The sequence below is a fragment of the Loxodonta africana genome, chromosome 15, assembly GCF_030014295.1.
Source record: "Loxodonta africana isolate mLoxAfr1 chromosome 15, mLoxAfr1.hap2, whole genome shotgun sequence".
NCBI lineage: Eukaryota > Metazoa > Chordata > Mammalia > Proboscidea > Elephantidae > Loxodonta > Loxodonta africana.
In genome coordinates, this window is record NC_087356.1 from 23,764,581 (window position 1) to 23,784,081 (window position 19,501).

Consider the following 19,501-nt stretch of genomic DNA (forward strand, 5'->3'; position numbering starts at 1 on the left):
ATCAAGTCAGAGTGACCCTATAGGAGAGAGTAAAACTGCCCTATAAGGTTTCCAAGGAGTGGCTGGTGGATTCAAACTGCTGACCTTTTGATTAGTAGCCATGCTCTGAACCACTGCACCAAAATCAGCCAGTGAAAACTCTTTGGATCACAATCGTCTGCTCCACAACCAATCATGGGGATGATGCAGGACTGGGAAGCATTTTGTTCCACTTTGAATGGGTCTTCATGAGTCAGGGACCAACTTGATGGCAACTAACAACAGCAACCCTTTAGTCGCTAGACTTGAGGAGGTTTGCGAAGTCCTGAAGGAGGGCCTGAATATAATGGGAGGCACTCATGTGGTAATTTACTAACCATAAGATTATTTCAAAATGCAACAACCAGGCATAGTTTACTATCAGGCCTTCCCTCTGCCTTGGCAACCTCTTGCTTGGACGCTCTTGCTTCCTACTTGTCCTTTCTAGAAGAAGAAATCTGATGGGTGATAGTGACTGGTGACTACCCATTGCATTCTGCCTTTCCTAAAAGACTCACTGCCATCCAGATGTAACCTGGCTAACTCACAGCTGACAGAGCAGAGTATCATCTGTCTGTAAGTGACTGATGGGGAGAGAGAGAGAATTGACCAGATCCTGGGTCAAAACTCTTCACAACTTGGCCCTCAGGATCCCCAAGTATACCTTTGGCTTCTAAGCGTCTCTCATTTATTCATTGGCCCCAAAACACCCAAATCGAAAGGGAGTGAGAGTGTTGGACTATGCACCATGGGCTTATTTGCATTTTTAAAAAGGGAAGCCAAGAAGCCAATACTTCACCAAAAATAACTAAATTCCTGCCTCAGTTCCACAAGGGACATTGCCAGACCTTCAAGTCATGCCGTGCCCACCCCATCTACTACTGAAATCTCTAAGTTGAACATAGAAAAGAGGAAGACTAGGATATCCGAATAAGAGGATAGTGAAAAAAAATAATTGAAATGTACTAGAAGAGGAAGTCTTCTGAAGGGCTTGAATGTGTAGAGAAAATAAGTCAACAGTGAATCAAGGATATTAGGGCATAAGCTTTGTAAAAGGAGTCCTGGTGACACAGTGGTTAAGCACTTGGCTGATAATCAAAAGGTCGGCAGTTTAAACCCACCAGCCGCTCCACAGGAGAAAAACGTGGCCGTCTGCTTCTGTAGAGATTACAGCCTTGGAAACCCTATGGGGCAGTTCTACCCTGTGTTATAGGGTTGCTGAGTCATAATTGACTTGACAGCTCTTGTAAAGGAGCCCTGGTGGCACAAAGTTAAGCAATTGGCTCCTAACTGAAAGGTTGGTGGTTCAAATCCACCCAGCAGCTCAATGGGAGAGAAATCAGATGATCTACTCCTGTAAAGATTACAGCCCAGAAAGCCTTATGGGAAAGTTCTACTCTGTCTCATTCGGTCGCTGTGAGACTCAAGGGCTCCTAACAACAACAACAACAAAGCTGTTGTAGGAACTGCAGGCAGCCCTGGGGGACTACCATCTTCTGAACCAAGAGTGGTGCCCCATGGGAGCAGTCACACTCACTTGAGCCTGCAGCCCAGCTAGGCTGGGAGCTTTATAGGCACAGGCAAAGGCCATCGTGTCCTTCCTAAATTTTAACAGGTAGCAAGATGCCAACATGTTCTCATTAGCCATGGGGACTGGTTCCTCCAAAGACAAAATCTGGAGAATAGAATAAATGTCTGCCTGGTCTCGTAATCTCTTGACTCCCATGTTGCCATCTCACCGACACCTTCAATTCCCTAACTGCCTTATCCTCCCACCCCACTTGTATCTCCTTTCCTGCTCCCAAGGTACTGACCATTTCAGAAGAGAATCACCCAACCATGCTGATTGGGGCCATTACACATTTACAAGGCCTTCAGCCCTACTTAGCACACTTTTAACCTATCCTTATGGAGCTCCAGATTCCATCCCCACAGTATTCTTCCCAACTGTTACCACTCTCCTGGAGTTCCCTGTCCTACCTCTGGCCCTTTCACTATCAATAGACGACCTGCTCTTCCACCTCAGTGAGAAAATGGAGGCTGTTCTATGAGAAATCCTTCCATTTCCCTCTCTTCAGCAACAAGCCTATCTGTATCCTCATCAACTATTCCTTCTCCTCAAATGCAGCCTTGCCCCTTCTCCCTCTCCTGCCATTTGAGTTCTTCATTTTGTCCCCTCCCACTTCTTCTTTTCCCATGGTATCTTCATCCTTTCCTCTGCACTGTCATCTTCCCTCTGCCTACAAATGTACAGCAGTCACCTTCATCCTTTAAAATTTTTTTCTTATATCCTATTTCTCCTTCATGATACTCTTATCTCTCCCCCTTTCTTTCGCAGACTTTTTTGCAGAGCAGCCACTGTCTATAATTTCTCACCTTCCATTTATCCATTTATTTTCAACCCACTGCAACCTGGTCTCCATCTCATTATTTCTCTAATCCATCTCTTGCAAGCCCAGATTCCCGTCTCTGTTCATCACACTCTACCTCTTTCATCCATAGGCACTGTTGACCTCTCTCTCCTTTTTGGCTTTTCCTGACTCTTGTCTTACATCTCTGTTCAGTTTGCCCCTGCCTCCTTCATGGGATCTTCTTCTTCTCCTTTCCTCTTATTCTCCAGGATTGTGTCCTCAGCCCTTTTCTCTACACATTGTCCCTGGTGCACTCCCATGACTTCAGCTACAATAAGCATGCTGATGACTACTTAATGTGTTCACCTTTTGTTGGTCTTGGCTTCAGACGACCACACCCACGTTTTAGGGGCCCAAAGGACATCTCAAATGCAGGTGTCTTACCCTCAACTCATCATGTTATCCCCTAAACCTTCTGTCCAACAGTGACTGCATCGCCATTCTCCAAGCTGCCCAAACCAAAAATCGCAGAGTGATCATGATGTCTCTTCTCTCATTCCTTGCCTTATTTCACTTCCGAGTTGTCTGCAGTGCATCCTTTCCTCTCACACCCTATCATCTTATCTCTCATAGCCATCCACACCCTCTATCCCAGCACAAGCACAGTGCTGAATAAATGCTTGTTGAATGAATGGATGGATGCCATTGCCTTAGTCCAGGGTGCTGCATCTCTGACCTGAGTTATTGCTATAATTTTCTAACTGTTCTTTTTGTCTCTCCCACCTTCACCAGAGAGATTTTTCTTAAAATGTAAAGAAAAAAAAGCTATTGGGTCATGGGCCCTACTCACTTCCCTACTCAAAGTCCCTCTTGACTGTTCCTCGTCTCTCAACTCAAATAAAGCTCACAATCTTTGATAGGGCATATGTAGGCCTTTTTCAACCTAGCCGCGGCCGTCTCTCTTACCTTTTCCTCCCTGCAGGGGCTCCCTTAGCAGCCTGTGTCTGCTCTTTTCCTGGCCTTGATCATGCTCTTTTAACTGCCTACTTGCTTGCTTGTCTGTCTTCCCCTGTAAACGTGAGATGTTGGAAGCTATGTCTGAAGGTCCCCAGAACATAATATAGTGCCTGACTCAAAACCAAACCCAACTAAACCCACTGCCATCGAGTCAATTCCAACTCATAGCAACCCTATAGGACAGAGTAGAACCACCCCACTGGGTTTCCAAGGCTGTCAATCTTTATGAAAGCAAACTGCCACATCTTTCTCTCGAGGAGCCATTGGTGGGTTTAAACTGACAACCTTTCAGTTAGCAGCCAAGCGCTTAAACGCTGTGCCACCAGGGCTCCTTGTGCCTAACTGAAAATTCAGTAAATCACCAAGTTTGTTGAGTAACTAAATGCATTAATCTCCAGACACACTCTACTCTTTGGGGCTCCTTGGACATACTATGGACTTCTGTATCACAATCTCTTTGCTCATACTCTTTCCTCTCGCTAAAATGTTCTCATCTTCTTTATCTACTGTGTCAACAATTTCTCTTTCTTCAAAGTGCAGCTTACTGATCTCTCCATCTCAGCAGTTCCCTGCACACCCAGCCCCGACTCAGGGAGAATTAGCTGCTCCCTCACTTGGTTTTCGCAACACTTTTTCACACAGCTGTTAGAGCATTCTCTCATCCTACATTGGTATTTATGTGTATGTATGTTTCCCTCACTACACAGTGAAACCTGTGAGAGCCGGAACTCCACAGGACAGCCTTGTTTTTTCACATCTCACAAGTTTTCCACCTTTGACAGGGTCCATTCTTGCCACTTTTCTATCACTGTCTATTAATGAAAGATATTTAAGTTTTCCCTCTCTGACAGATTTACATCTTACACAGGTTCCAGCTTTCGCAGGTTTTACTGTACTATGATGTCCATCAGGGGAAGGAGAAACTAATCCCAAAAATGAGTATGGTGCCTGGTACACAATTTGTATGTTTTCTAAACTAAACTAAACGTTACGTTATCTTGGGGAATGGGAGTAGAATACAGAAGGAATCCACAAGCAGATAGAACTGCATGGATGGTGGTTTTATAGCTGTTGGTATTATATTTCATAACTTACATATAAGTTACTTGTAGTGTTTTAGATTATCAAATATTACATAACAAAAGACATTTAAATCAGTTTTTTTAGTGACAATCTAGAAATGTGCCAGAGGTTAACAGTTCATCAGGAACTAAGAGGAAGAGTTCTTGCTATAAAGTTGTAATTCTTCTGCAATCCAACTAATTACTCCACAGTATCCAGGTCAAGGAAACCCTGGTGGCATAGTGGTTAAAAGCTATGGCTGCTAACCAAAAGGTTGGCAGTTTGAATCCACCAGACGCTCCTTGGAAACCCGATGGGGCGGTTCTACTCTGTCCTTTAGGGTCGCTGTGAGTCAGAATCAGCTCGACAGCAGTGGGCTTGGTTTTGGTTTGGTATCTAGGTCAGGCCATCTTGTTATGTTTCTGTTCAAATAACAGCAAATATCTGTATTCAGTTTGTTGGGAGAGGATGATGTACAAGCATTCATAATTTCTCCCTCTATAAATAGCATTCTGTTTTCTTTCATTTTGTTTTTAATGGCTTTGTAAGTATATTATAAACAGTTTTTAGACAATTATGTAAAGGATCACATTTAATTCACTTTATTGAATTTCAAGGATAAAAAAAATTTCAAGGATAGTTCAACAAATAAGCCGTTTGGACATCGCCAGTGACTAATTGCCAGGGACAAATATTCATCAAGAACTTGAAATGCTCTACATTGAAATAAAAATAAAGTTTTTAAATAATGTTGTCCACTCCCTTAAGGACGACATTTAATTTGTAGGGCCAGACAACCAAGCCTCACATCACCAAAGGGATTTGCTGACAATCTGTTTAATAAAAACATTCCTAAATACAGGCAGCTCCTTATCCAGGCATCTTGGGCCGAGGATGATTGGGCTTTCTTGATCGCTTTCCAGCCTCCCTCCACCCATCCCCAACTGGAGACTCTTCTCTCTGCAGTTTACAAGATTATTTCTCACTGGCACACAGAGCTCTGCCATACCCTGCCCTCACCTCGGGAGTTCTGCCCTACACACCCCACATGCCCAGTCTTTTCTTATCTCCTCCCTGCCCTGTCTGCTTCCCTCACCCCTACTAGGCTACCTCACTGCTCACCTTATTCCCCCCCCACCCTCCTGCCTACTGGGTGAAATGAGAAGAGGTGAGCTGTCAGTAACAAAGACTGGGTTCCAGTACCAGACCTTCCTCAGTTAAAGGACTGGGCAAATCCTTTACCCTTAATTCCCCCACAAAAAGAATTAGAAAATTGGAACCATATTGTCTGTAAGGCTACTTCTTTGTATTCTTATATACATATTCATAAACTCCTCTTCGAGATTCCCTGGCCTGAGGTTCTCAAACCTCGTTCCACAACAAAACCACCTGAGGATTAAATGATGTCACTAATCAGGGATGACATTGCCAAACTGTGCCCACAGAACAATAGTACCCTATAGGAAATAAATAGGCATACTTCAAAACGAGGGGTATTTTAGACAATATGTTAAACTAAGTTGAATAAATGTCTTCACTGTAGGACTTCTCCTTTATCCTTTTAATAGGATAATTCGAATTGTGAATCTCCAAACTTCTTTTGACCTTGAAATCTAAATTGGCCTGTCTGTATCCCCACCCCAGACACTTATTAACATACTGACTTCTGAACTTGTTGCCATCAAGTCAATTCCAATTTATAGCGACTCTATAGGACAGAGTAGAACTGCCCCATAGCACTTCCAAGAAGCAGCTGGTGGATTCAAATTGCTGACTTCTTGGTTAGCAGCTGAGCTCTTAACCACTGTGCTACCTGGGACCCTCGTAATCTGCCAAATTCTGTTTGGGAAACACAGCCCTGGAGGATGTCAAAGGGACTAAAAGAGGTTCCTGAGTGCTGGGGCATGGCCTCTTCCTTGCCCTCCTTGGAGGCTGCACCTTTGCCAAGTTACTGTGACACTGATGACAACTCACAGCTTACTGTGAACATCATCAACACATCCTTGTTCCACTTGTGTGCCCTGCTCAGGTCCCACTGGCCTTGCTAGTGGCTGGAATCACCTCACCCATAACCCAGGCAGAGGACAGAGGCTCCTCCTCCCAAGCCTTAGGGAATTCTTTTCCTGTTTTGCTTAGTAGAGTTTTGCAGTGATACTGACGTATCATCCAGTGGAGAGTATGCACAGCCATTCTTTGAAATGGCCATGTGTATTAGTTTCCTAGAGCTGCCATAACAAAATACCACAAACTGGATGGCTTATACAAACAAAAAACTTATTGCCTCACAGTTCTGGAGGCTAGAAGTCAAAATCAATGGGTCAGTTGGCCATGTTCTCTCTGAAGGCTCTAGGAAAAGGTCCTTTCTTGTGTCTCCCAGCTTCTGCTAGCCCCAGACATGCCTTCGCTTGTAGATGTACCTTCACGTGGCTGTCCTTTCTTTGTCTCTCTGTGTCTCTTCTCCTCTTTCATGAGGACACCACTCAGATAGGATTAAGGCCCACCCTGTTCTGATACGACCTCATGTTAACTGAACTGATACCATCTTCAAACACCCTATTCCCAAACAAGGTCATATTCATAGGTACTAGAGGTTAAGACTTCAGTATATTTTTCTGGGGGACACGTTTCAATCCACAACACCGTGTAAGTCATTTCAGCCTTATCAGCCAATGTTAAAATTCCTGCCACTACTCTCACCCTAGATAATGAATTTGGCCTTTTAAATGGTCTTTATCTTCAGGGCAATGAGATGAAAAGGCCAAAAATTATTTGAAATTTGAGTTCCAAAGGGCAGGGAGGAGTTGAGCTCAGTTCATTTCGTTGAAAATTTATTGTACTACGTTCTAGGTCAACACCCTTGGCATTAGCCCTTGGTAAAATTTTACAGTGTCAAATTACTGGACTCAAGCAGTCTTTGGCCAGCATTAACCTGCTCCAGTCAGCTGTGAGGTTTCTATTAAACTTTATACTGTTTGTATAGTGGAAAGATTCATTTATCTGCTGTCACCTAGCATCTCATCCTTCCTGAATGTTTTCCACATCCAGTTGCCTATTTTTCCTTGCTTATTTGACTTTAAATAGAAAAATATTTATTATAAGTTTTGGGAATCAGGATGGAAGTCTAGAATGTAAGAGTGAGGGCAAGCATCTTCTTTATCTGTGATATTAAAGCCCTTGTGAGATGGCTTGCCAGATCTAGATGGGTATTTCTCACAGCTCTGTCCTGATGGTTTCTCCTCACACAGAACCTTCGAGGATAGGAACTGAGTTAGGTTTAAGAGATGAGCCCACAAGTCTTAGGATATGCAATGCTCTAAGTCAAAGGCTCCAGAAAACTTTTTCCATCTAAATACAACATTCACATGCGCGAGCACCTCTGAGAGGTAATCATTTGTGAAAAATCAATTATTCTTGACTACATAGCAAGAAAAAAAAGTTGTTTTAAATGGATAGCCAGGCTCACAAGAAAATAGAGGACATTCCCAAGACCAAAATGAAGACAAATCTGGAAATCAGATGGTAAATTGACCCTAAAACGGGGACTGCCCTCAGGAATACTTTCCAATCTTAACAACCTAGAGATTTGGTACAATAGCCTCACAGTGCCCCTAAAAGTCTGGAAGTTGGAATGATGTTTCATGCCTAAAGCTGGACATCTGGGTGAAAGAATGGTCTACGGGTTTAGGGTACGTGTGTGTGTGTGTGTGTGTGTGTGTGTGTGTGTGTTCCCTGAGAATTTATAACCATAACCTCCCAGAGTGTCATAGTTCAAATTTATACTACTTTGAGTTCTATAGAGCTCAAGCTTATAAAAAGTATTCATGTGCCTCAGGGATCTGCAACCCTGAAATCCTCTCTGACAGGCTGGTCCCTCATCCCAGGCCCCATAGGATTCTCACAGGTAAATCTGAGCTAAACATGAGTTCACAATTCAAAATTACCAACATCAAGGAAAATTATTACACAACTCCTTTGGATTTTGCTGTACACACAGAAAGACTGTGTGTCTTTTGTGAAACACCAGTAATCAGATAAGAAAGTCAAGCCCTGTCAGCCATCTTTCCTTTGCTGTCTTCAAAGTTAATGGTAATTATTAAGTATCAGATGCATCAAGAGTTCTCAAATACTGTCATTTCTCCTATAACATGAAATGTGCTCTTCAAAATATTACTGCATTATAGGATTTTGGACCCATGAAAATAACAGGACTCTCGGGGGAAACAGGTTCAGAGCAGAACACTCAAACCTATTCTGAATCTAATAAAATGATACACTAAAAAAAAAACTCAAGAAAAAATTCCACCATTTTATCTATTAAATATATTGGTTTATTAAATTCTTAATAAATAAATACTACAGAAAATGTAGCACTTTACCTTGATATTAAAAAAAAATAAATACGTGAAGTTTCCTGGTAGACATGAGAATGATGTGGCTTGGAGTTACAGAGATGAGACAGAAGGAAGGACATTCTTAGGATCAAGTGTCACAACACCAGAGGTGGACGGCTGTGACTCATTGTCTTGTTATTCCTTCTCTGCACTGACTTAAAATAGAAGTTCATCTTTTGTTGTTTTGCCAGGTTTCTCCTTTCATGAAAAAGCTGTTTGTGGGGCTCTAAACAAGACCAAACACCAGGAAAGTGCTACCTTGCTGCTGTCAGCCCTGTAGCTGTCTCTTCGATCCATGGCACATGCTATTAATCCCTCTTAAAGAAAACGATGGCTCTGATGGAATCCATTCTCCTTTTGGGGTTTCTTTTTCCATGTTGTTTTGGCTTCCCAGGTCTCCTGTACCAAAATACCACAACGTGGGTGGCTTATAAGAACGGAAATTTGTTGTCTCGCAGTTCTGGAGGCTAGTAGTCCTGAACTCAAAGTGTGTGCAGGGCCATGCTCTCTCTGAAAAGAAAGCTCCCTTCTTATCTCTCCCAGCTTCTGGTAGCCCCAGATATTCCCTGACCTGCAGCTGCAGCGTAACTCCATCTCTGCCTGTTATCACATGACTGTCTTCCTCTTTGTGTCTCTCTTTGTCTCTTCAGGGCTCCTATTGGATTAGGATCCACCCTACTCCCAAATGACCTCATGTTAATTTAACTGATAACATCTCCAAAGACCCTACTTCCATACAAGGTTATGTTCACAGGTACCAGGAGTTAGGACTTCAACATATCTCGTTGGAGGACATAATTCCATCCATAGGAAGCATGGTCTATGATGAGGTTCACTGGGTTCCTTTAGACCCTTTGTTCTCATGCTACCCATATTCTCTCGCCTCATCATAAGCTCCTCCTCAACACGTAAGGCTTTCCTCCTTCATTCAATATCTGAATTCTTACAACCAGGACATAACATGCGTGCTTGTATTAATTGCTCTTATGAAGAGAAGCATACACTCTCAGGAGCTCAGTACATACTTACACTGCACATGAATAATCCAGGGTGAGAAAGAACACGAGCTGAGTGCAGCTTTCGTGGGTTCTTCCCCAGGTCACTACTGGCAGCTGGGCAGCACTTTCTCACTCACACGATGTCCCTCGGTGGCACAAAATCTTAACAACTTGTGGAAAATCATGTTTAGAGTTAACATGATTTCAAAGTTCAGGATTTTTTTGTCCTGTTTACCTACAATGTATGAACAAATTCACATATACGTGGACTGAAACTAAAGGACTATACATGTATTTTTCAAATTTTCAGGAAATTGTCTTAGAAATTTAGTTTGGGATGCAAAGCTGGAAAGCAGAATCTTGAACCACAGGGAAAATGAATATACTTGGAGGCTGGGACTAGAGGATAGGATAGAATGTGGAGTAGATGGTTTCCAGTAAAGTAATGCAATTAACAATAAGTCCAACCTATGACTCTAATGAGATCCTATGATGCATCCAAGTGCCACAAACCATTCTTGGCAGTTGAGGGCTATATTAGTTTCCTAGGGCTGCCATAACAAATCACCACAAACTGGGTCACTCAAAACAATAGAAATTTACTTTCTTATACTTCTGGAGGCTAAAAGTCTGAAATTAAGGTGTCAGCAAGGTTGCTTCCTTCAGGAGACTCTGAGGGACAATCTGTTCCATGCCTTTTTCCTAGTTTCAGGTGGTTGCCAGCAATTCTTGGTGTTCCTTGGCTTGTAAACACATTACTTCAACCTCTGCCTCCATCTTCACGTGGCCCTTTCCCCTGTGTGTCTGCATCACTGTGCCCCAGTTTCCCCCGTCTTATAAAGACACCAGCCATTGGATTTAGGGCCCACTCTAATCCGATATGATGTCATTTTAACTTGATTTTATATTTCCAAATAAGGTCACATTCACAGGTACCAGGAGTTAGGATTTGAACATATCCTTTGAGTGACACAATTCAACCCACTAAGAGGCTATTACATATGAATTATTAAAGAAATGCTTATGTGGAGGGTTGAGAGGCCAGAATTTTATCTTGTCTATCACTGAAGTGCTTATTCAAAGGGCAAGAAATTTTAGGATGATCAGAAATACTTCCTTTACCTTTTTCTTCATAAGAACATACACTCATTCATTCTAGAAATAGCATGATGGTGGCTACATCTTAGGGATCTCATAATATGCACTGAACTACATGCCAAGGCAAAAGCTGACCAGATATGCCCATGTCTTCTAGAGGCTTTGAGTCCACTGTGGAAGAAGGAAATGCAACTGCATTTCAGTGGGGTAGCTGCCAATGTTGCAGGCAATGAAAGATAAGCTCTGTGTCCCTGATTCCTGGGGAACCAGAGCTGGATCCAGGAATCCAGGCCATGCCAGCTGTACACCAGAGATGAGAACAAACACCAGAGGAAGCAAGGGAGGGCCTGCAAACAGAGCTGAATTCTCTGTCTTCCACACACAGGGACTCATGGCCAACAGATGCTTCAGAGTTCCTTATAATGGAGCAAGGACAAAATCAATGGTAAACTGAAACGTTTTTAAAGTTGATGGTTCTATCAGCCATAAGCAGATCTCAGCAGAGCACTCATAGGAATTCAGTCTTGAAGCAAAACATACACCATGTATATAGGTGAGGAACAGCGTTGTTAGAAATAAGCGAATTCGTGCTTCTCAAAGTGTGGTCCATGCACTGGAAGGATAAGCATCATTGGGAAATTTCAAATTTTGAAATATGAAATACAAATCCTCAGACCCCACCCCAGACCTTCTAATGAGAAATTCAGGGTAAAGCCCAGAAATTGGTGTTTTAAGGAGCCTTTCAGGTGATTCTAATACTCGATATGGTTTGAAACCGCTGAGCTAATTAAAATTAGAGAATGGGTGCCTCATTTTAGTAATAGAAAAGCTCTCTTAAGCTGATCTCTTGGACTTTGTTTAGACAGCAGAGTTGGCTATGTGTCAAGGAATTGTCTCCTTTGTAGCCTTCTGCATAGAGGCAGTTGCAGGAGATGCCCGCATCCAGCTCCTTCAAAAAGATATCAAGGCACTAAGTACAATTAAGAAGAAAGGGGGTCAAAAAGAAGTCACCTGTTTTGTCTCACTTCTCATGCCAGAAAATCAGCATCTGTGTACCATGGCCTTGTGCAGCTTAGCCTAAGTCAATGCCTGTCACACAGTGAAGAGAGAAGGAAAAAGGAAGAGGAGAAAGGTTAAGTTGTGGTGGACAGATTTCTCTACAAGGTGACAGAGACATAACAGGGGACTAAGGAGGAATAGGTCGGTCTGCAGTCCTCCTGATCCTCACGTGGTTTGCTGACCTGATGTTCAATTTTCAGTGAAATGTCTCTCTAATAAGCCAGTGTGACTATCACCTGGGATGAGGAAGAGGCTGCCCTCCAAAAAAATCGGAAAGACTACATTTTGCATTCCATTGCACAGAACTATAACAGTAGAGCTATAGTTATAGAGAATTTCCTTTACTTGGATCCACAATCAACACCCATGAAAGCAACAGTCAAGAAATCAAACAATGCAATGCATTGGGCAGTTCTACTTCAAAAGACCTCTTTAAAGTGTTAAAAAGCAAAGACATCACTCTAAGGACTAAGGTGCACCTGACCCAAGCCATGGTGTTTTCAATCGCCTCATATAAATGGGAAAGCTGGACGATTAAGGAAGACCGAAGAATTGATGCCTTTGAATTATGGTGTTGACGAAGAATATTGAATGTACCATGGACTGCCAGAAGAGCAAATAAATCTGTCTTGGAAGAAGTACAGCCAGAATGCTCCTTAGAAGTGAGGATGGCAAGACTTCATCTCACATATTTTGGACATGTTATCAGGAGGGACCAGTCCCTGGAGAAGGACATCATGCTTGGTAGAGTAGTGGGCTGGCAAAAAAGAGGAAGACCTCAACCAGATGGATTGACACAGTGACTGCAACAGTGGGCTCAAGTATAGCAACCATCTTGAGGATGGCGCAGACCGGGCACTGTTTTGTTCGGTTGTACATAGGGAACCAACTGGACGGCACCTAACAACAACAACAAGAGCTTAACAATAGAGTTAGCAAGGGCAAAGTGGCAAGGATCAAAATCTACAAATCTGGAGCAAAACTTGAATATTTCTGGAGGGAGAGAAGGCAAGCAATATCAGCTCACCAGATACATTATTTCACTTTAATATTATATAAAATAATTTGTGAGATAGCTTTACAGAGACCCAATCAGTTTAACCTGGTTCATAACTAAGCTTCTCAGGTGTTAAACAGGACCTGGGCATATGTGGTCTTTCTTCTATGCTGACTGTATCTCTAAATCTGCCATCATTACCATTTCTGACAGCGAAACTAAGGGGTGCACATAAAAACCTTGGTTGTTTTGATAAAATGAGAAGTTGTCGGTAAGATTTCAATTTGATGAGAATTCTATCTGGTCTCTTCTAACTTCTCTTTATCCACACAATCACCCGTTACATATCCGTTGCTGTCAAGTAGATTCCAACTCATAGCGACCCGATAGGACAGAGTAGAGCTGCCCCATAGAATCTCCAAGGAGCAGCTGGTGGGTTTAAACCACCGACCTTTTGGTTAGCAGCTAAGCTCTTAACCACGGTACCACCGGGGCTCCCATCCACACAATAGTCTCTGTCAAATCAAGCCCTAACTCGATGGTTGCCTGAACAGAGAGTGGATAAAACTGAGATAAAGTCACTGATAAGAGGGGAGAAGAGGCACATTCAACTCAACAGAGATAGTTTCAAGAAACTCAGGTAGCAAAGAAACACCAATTCTTTGCTCATTCAATTCTACCTTTTTTCTTATCCCCCTTACCTTACCAGTCCAACCATTAGTGCAAAGGGGCCCTAGGGCAGCTATCACAAAGAAGCAAATGGTCACTTTCTACCCATCCAAAATATCCAACCTAAAGATGGTAGTAAGGAAGTGGTGCTGACCTCTGGAGTAGAAATATGAAAGTTGTCCCAGACATATTCCAGGTACTGTGTTTAGTTCTACCACGGTAGGCTAATAAATATGTTGGTTGAGGAATTTTCCTTGTAACTATTTTATCAAGGATATCTTCAACTTTATCCATCTTCAATTTGTCCCTCTTAATGAGATGGTTTGAATGAGGAAGGTCCCACTCATCTGTCCGTTTCCCCATGCATCTATAAATTTGTCCTGCTGTGATGGCTTGCGTATTGCTATGATGCTGGAAGCTATGCAATCAGTATTTCAAATACCAGCAGGGTCACCCGTAGTGTACAGGTTTCAATGGAGCTTCCAGACTAAGACAGACTAGGAAGAAGGACCTGGCGATCTACTTTGTAAAGAAATTAGCCGGTGAAAACCTTATGAATAGCAGTAGAACATTGTCTGATACAGTGCCAGAAGATGAGCCCCTCAGGTTGGAAGGCACTCAAAATACGATGGATTGACACAGTGGCTGCAGCGACAGGCTCAAACATAACAATGATTATGAGGATGGCGCAGGATCAGGCGGCGTTTCCTGATGTTGTACATAGATAGATAGGGTCGTTGGGAATCGGAATGGACTGGATGGCACCTAACAACATTGAGGAAGGAGGCACTTCCAGGTGGTATAAATGGTTAACGCACTTGGCTGCTAACCAAAAGACTGGAGATTTGAGTCCATCCAAAGGCATCTTAGAAGGAAGGCCTGGAGATCTACTTCCCAAAAAATCAGCCATTGAAAACCCTGTGGAGCACAGCTATACTCTGACACATATGGGGTCACCATGAGTCAGAGTCAGAGTCAACTCAGCAGCCACTGGTTAATGAGGAAGAAGCTAAAAAGACAATCAGTGTCTAACAGTAACCTCCCATAAGCTTCCAAGCCAAACCTAAGCTTGTCAGTACTCAGCTGATCAAAGCTTGCATTCTAGTTGGAAATAAGGACCTTCTTAGTCTTTTTTTTTAGTCATTCTAGTTGGAAACAAGGAATTATACAATTAACCTTTTAATTACAACGAAAAGTGCTACAAAAGGCATCTGGGGTCTTAAAAGCCTGTGAGCGGCCACCTAGGATACCCCACTGGTCTCACAGCTTTGGGAGCAAGGAAGAATGAAGGAAACTAAACATACAAGGGAAAAATTAGTCCAGAGGACTAATGGACCACATCTACCGCAGCCTCCACCAGACTGAGTCCAGTACAGCTAGATGGTGCCTGGCTACCACCACTGACTGCTCTGACAGGGATCACAATAGAGGGTCCCAGACAGAACTGGAAAGAAATGTAATGTAGAACAAAATTCTACCTCAAAAAGGAAGACAAGACTTGGGGGCCTGACAGAGACTGGAGAAACCCTGAGAATATGGCCCCCAGACACTCTTTCATCTCAGTAATGAAGTCACTCCTGAGGTTTACCCTTCAGCCAAAGATTGAACAGGCCCATAAAACAAAATGAGACTAAAGGGGCACACCAGCCCTGGGACAAGGACTATAAGGCAGGAAGGGACAGGAAATCTGGTAAAAGGGAACCCAAGGTTGAAAAGGGAGAGTGTTGACATGTCTTGGGGTTGTTAACCAATGTCGTAAAATAATATGTGTACTAACTGTTTAATGAGAAACTAGTTTGTTCTGTAAACCTTCATCTAAAGTACAATAAAAAAAATAATTCAAAAAAAAAAAAGACAGGGCACTGTGAGAGCCCATAAAAGTGACCTCATCTCTTCTATGAGGTCTATAACAGGCTTCCCTGGGGAGATGCATTTACTGGTGATCTGTCCAATAAGGAGGTGTTAACTGGGGAGAGTGCCTGGACCAGGACAGAGCATGTAGGCAGAATCAAGTAAGAAGCAGCAGGGCATGTGGAAGGTGACCAGGAGGCTAGAGGGCAGAAGGTGAAGGGAAGAGATGAGGTGGTGAGGCCAGATCATGCAGGACTTTGTAGATGAAGGAGAGTGCATTTTATCCCTCTTGGGAATCTCTGGGGAGCTCTAGTGGTGCGGTGGTTAAGAGCTTGGCTGCTAACCAAAGGATCGTCAGTTCAAATCCAACAGCCACTCCTTGAAAGCCCAATGGGGCAGTTCTACTCTGTCCTATAGGGTCGCTGTGAATCGTAATCAACTCAACAGCAACGGGTTTGGTTTTGGTTGGGAATTCCTGAGTGAGTTTTCAGTACAAGGCAACCTGTTGAGATCTGTGTTTTAAGGTCACTCTGCCTGCAGCAAGGCTGCAGTGGTGCTGCGAGCTACAGGCCATTGCTTGAGCTGCTCTTCCAACCAGCATGGCCCTGGCCCTCAAGAGGGGTGAGGTGGAGCACGCTGACCAGTCCTTGTACTCAGAGCGCCCCTACGGTGGCCTTTGTGCTGGCCTTGGCATGCAGGTCTAGTGCCCTCGTGAACAGCCCAAACAGCTTCACTGCTTGCAATGATCATCTCATCGCTTCAGGCCTAGCCTGTCTGGATCTCACTTTGAAAGCTCTCCTTGCCATCCTATGGGTGAGCTGCTCCCTGCCCCCGGGGGAAGGGTGGTGGTGGACAGCTTTAAGACTTCCTCATTCCTGCTAAACATAACCAGACATCAAACCAACGAGGCCAGATTTGAGGTGCTGAATTACTTACTGTTTACCTGAACATGATAGTATTTTTCCATCAGCTTAAACCAAAACCCATTGCCATCGGGTTGATTCTGACTCATAACAACCCTATAAGACAGAGTAGATCTGCCCCATAGGGTTTCTAAGGCTGGAGTGAAGAGAGTAAAGGGAAGAGATGACATGGTGAGGCCAGACCATGCAGGGCCTTGTGGGTGGAGAAGAGTGCATTTTATTCCGCATGGGAATTCTTGGAGAGCCCTGGTGGCGCAGTGGTTAAGAGCTTGGTCGTTAACTAAAAAGTTGGCAGTTCAAACCTACCAGCTGCTCCTCAGAAACCCTGTGGGGCAGTTCTACTCTGTCCTATAGGGTAGATTTTTCTGACTTGATGGCAGTGAGTTTGGGTATTGAGCACCTACTGTGTACCAAATGTTTTACAGACATGATTGCTTGTTGTTATTCAATTCCTGCAAGGTTATGCAATTGCTGCCATTTAACAGACTGGGGACATTCCAGCTCAGGGAGATTAAGGGACTTGTCAAGTCCTCACAACCAGGAAGTGTCAGACCTGGAGTTCACATTTGACAATTACAATTATGCTGTACTTCCTCTCCGAGAGAGAGGAGGATAATAGCACCATGAAGACAAAAAAGCCTGGCCATTCTGCACTCAACCTCCTTAAGCCCAGGGTTCTTACCACACACACTGCCCACAGCACTCTTTGTCAGCGTCTGTCTGTATTCCCAAATATCCTGCTCTTCCTTCCTCTCCCTCCCCTCCCTACCCCTGACCTAAGAGGAGAGATACATTCCAAATCACAGTTCCCAGCTTCTCACCCCACCATCCAGTTTCCAAACATTTCCTGTTTTAAAATAATTACTGCCTCTGGGATGATGGGAAATCAGCACTGGGCAGTAACAGCCCTCCCTTGAGGTTTTATTAAGGAATTTTGAGCCAGAGTTGAGTGGGTGAGCAAAATCATGGTTTCAGCCTTTCCAAAGACGTTCTCCAGGCTTCCCACAAAGGCCAGGAAGTGGAGGTAGATGAAATGAAAGCTTGAAACCCCTGAAGGCCTTAGCCTATGCCCTTCAATTAATTGCATATGATATTTTACATGACTGGAGACTCCGTCCACTGGCTGATGTTGATAGAAGCTCAAGTTGATAGCATGTTGTGGTGCCTGAGCTAGTCATGTAGCGATGACATTACAGAGAACAGTAGGTTGGGTGATGGCAGTGGGGGTCAGAGTCCTAGCTAGGTCCAAGAATAATCATCAAATCAGAAGAAATGTGTGCTTAGGAAGGAGTGATGAGGAAAGGCTCTCGATACCAGGTAGGCAGCCTGGTCTCCAGCCAGGGACTACCTCGCCAACTGGAAGATGAAGGAATTGGTTGTATGGGTGATGCCCAAGGCACCCATCCATCCACCTATCTATCCATCCATCCACTTCTCCACCCATCCCAGCCAATTCTGACACTAAGACATCTAGAGATATGTAATGAGCTTTGTATTTACCAGAATTCCTCTAAGGAAAATGTCTGTATGTAGAGGACCGAAAACTCTGATAATAAGGTTTGAGTGAGGGGAGGAGCCTTTCAGGGGACATAGTGGAGTCACAGTAGATAATAGCCCAACTTCCCTGTAAGAAACTAAATCTAATTAACTACAAGAGCTTTCCCTTTATGAGTGAGGTATAACTTTGGAGGCAAGCATGAGAGGCTGCTTACTGCCACCCAGCTGTGTTCCTTCCCTACCCTTCTCACGTGCATCACTCACCCTCTCATTGGTTAGAAGAGGCATTCAATTGCTTGCCAGCCCGAGGTGTCCACATGTCTCTCTCCAGCCCCGATAATGGAGCAGTTGCAGAGTAGAGTCTTATTATTTAAGTCTTTGTTCCTCCTAAGTATCAGTGCCCTGAGACCAATCCCTGGTTACCCCTCCTTAGCTGCTGTTCTGCCGAGAATTAGTCAGCCTGGACATCACATTCTCCCTCTATGGGTACCGCGTGGGGCCATTGATCATTAACTGGATTGCAAGTGGCTTGACTGGTCCACATCTGACTCATCTTTGCAGTAACGATTAACTTCTGCTGAGTAACAGTTCTTTGTTAAATGTGTAGACGGATGGACAGATGGATGGACGGGTGGATGGACAGGTGGGTGGACGGGTGGGTGGACAGGTGGAAGGATGGATGGTTGGATGACTTGATGCAATGAATGACCAGATGAGTAAATGTGTGAATACATTTACAAGATAGTTACTAGGGTAAAAGATGAAACTGTTAGCCATGGAGACCCTGGTGGCGAAGTGGTTAAGAGCTATGGCTGCTAACCAAAAGGTCAGCAGTTCGAATCTACCAGGCGCTCCTTGGAAACTCTATGGGGGGCAGTTCTACTCTGTCCTATAGGGTCGCTATGCGTCAGAATCGACTCGACAGCAGTGGGTTTGGTTTTGCTTTTTGGGTTAGCCACGGAGCATTTTTTTTCTTGATACAAAGCCACAACAGACCAATTGAGAATGGAACCCTCAGCCTGGGCCATGCTTTACTAACTGAGCTAGTCTGCCCAGAAAGACACATCAAGGCATTGACTAACTCTCCCTTACTCTGGCACAGTTAATGTGGTAATTATGGCCATACCACCTTTTTTTTTTTTACCTAGGTACCTCCTGAGAGCAGGCCTCTTGGAAAGCAGGTGGCCAAAGATTTCCACTGACTGTTTCTTTTTTTTTCTTTTCAGATTATCAAGGAAGTCCCTCCACCCCCTGCTGAGGAGAGTGAGGTAAGCCACCAGGGTGAGGTTCGGCCAAGTGGGCAGGGCAGCAGAGTGGGGCAGGGAGATGACGGGGCTGGCTGGGACTAAGCAGAGCTAAGTCAGACCTAGGCCCCCACTGCATATGAAGCAATGGGGAGGGAAATGCCTGTCTTTGACCTTTCCTAACCAGGGACTAAACAGGAACTGAACTAAACTGGCCACCAAAGACAGAATGTTTCTGGAGGGTTTTCTTCCCCCAAAGATAAAATGTGAGATGCAAATATAACATTTGTTTCAATCATTACAATTATTTGGTGCTCTGAGGTACT

General features: G+C 43.8%; 1 protein-coding gene across 1 annotated transcript in view; it reads left to right on the top strand.

Moving 5' to 3' along the window:
* The window catches only part of ANTXR1 (ANTXR cell adhesion molecule 1), a 274,861-nt gene that overhangs the window by 156,230 nt on the left and 99,130 nt on the right, over positions 1-19,501 (top strand). Inside the window, exon 14 of the mRNA XM_003413659.4 lies at positions 19,158-19,199. Coding sequence (XP_003413707.2) covers positions 19,158-19,199 — 42 coding nt within the window. The remainder of the gene's footprint in view (positions 1-19,157; positions 19,200-19,501) is intronic.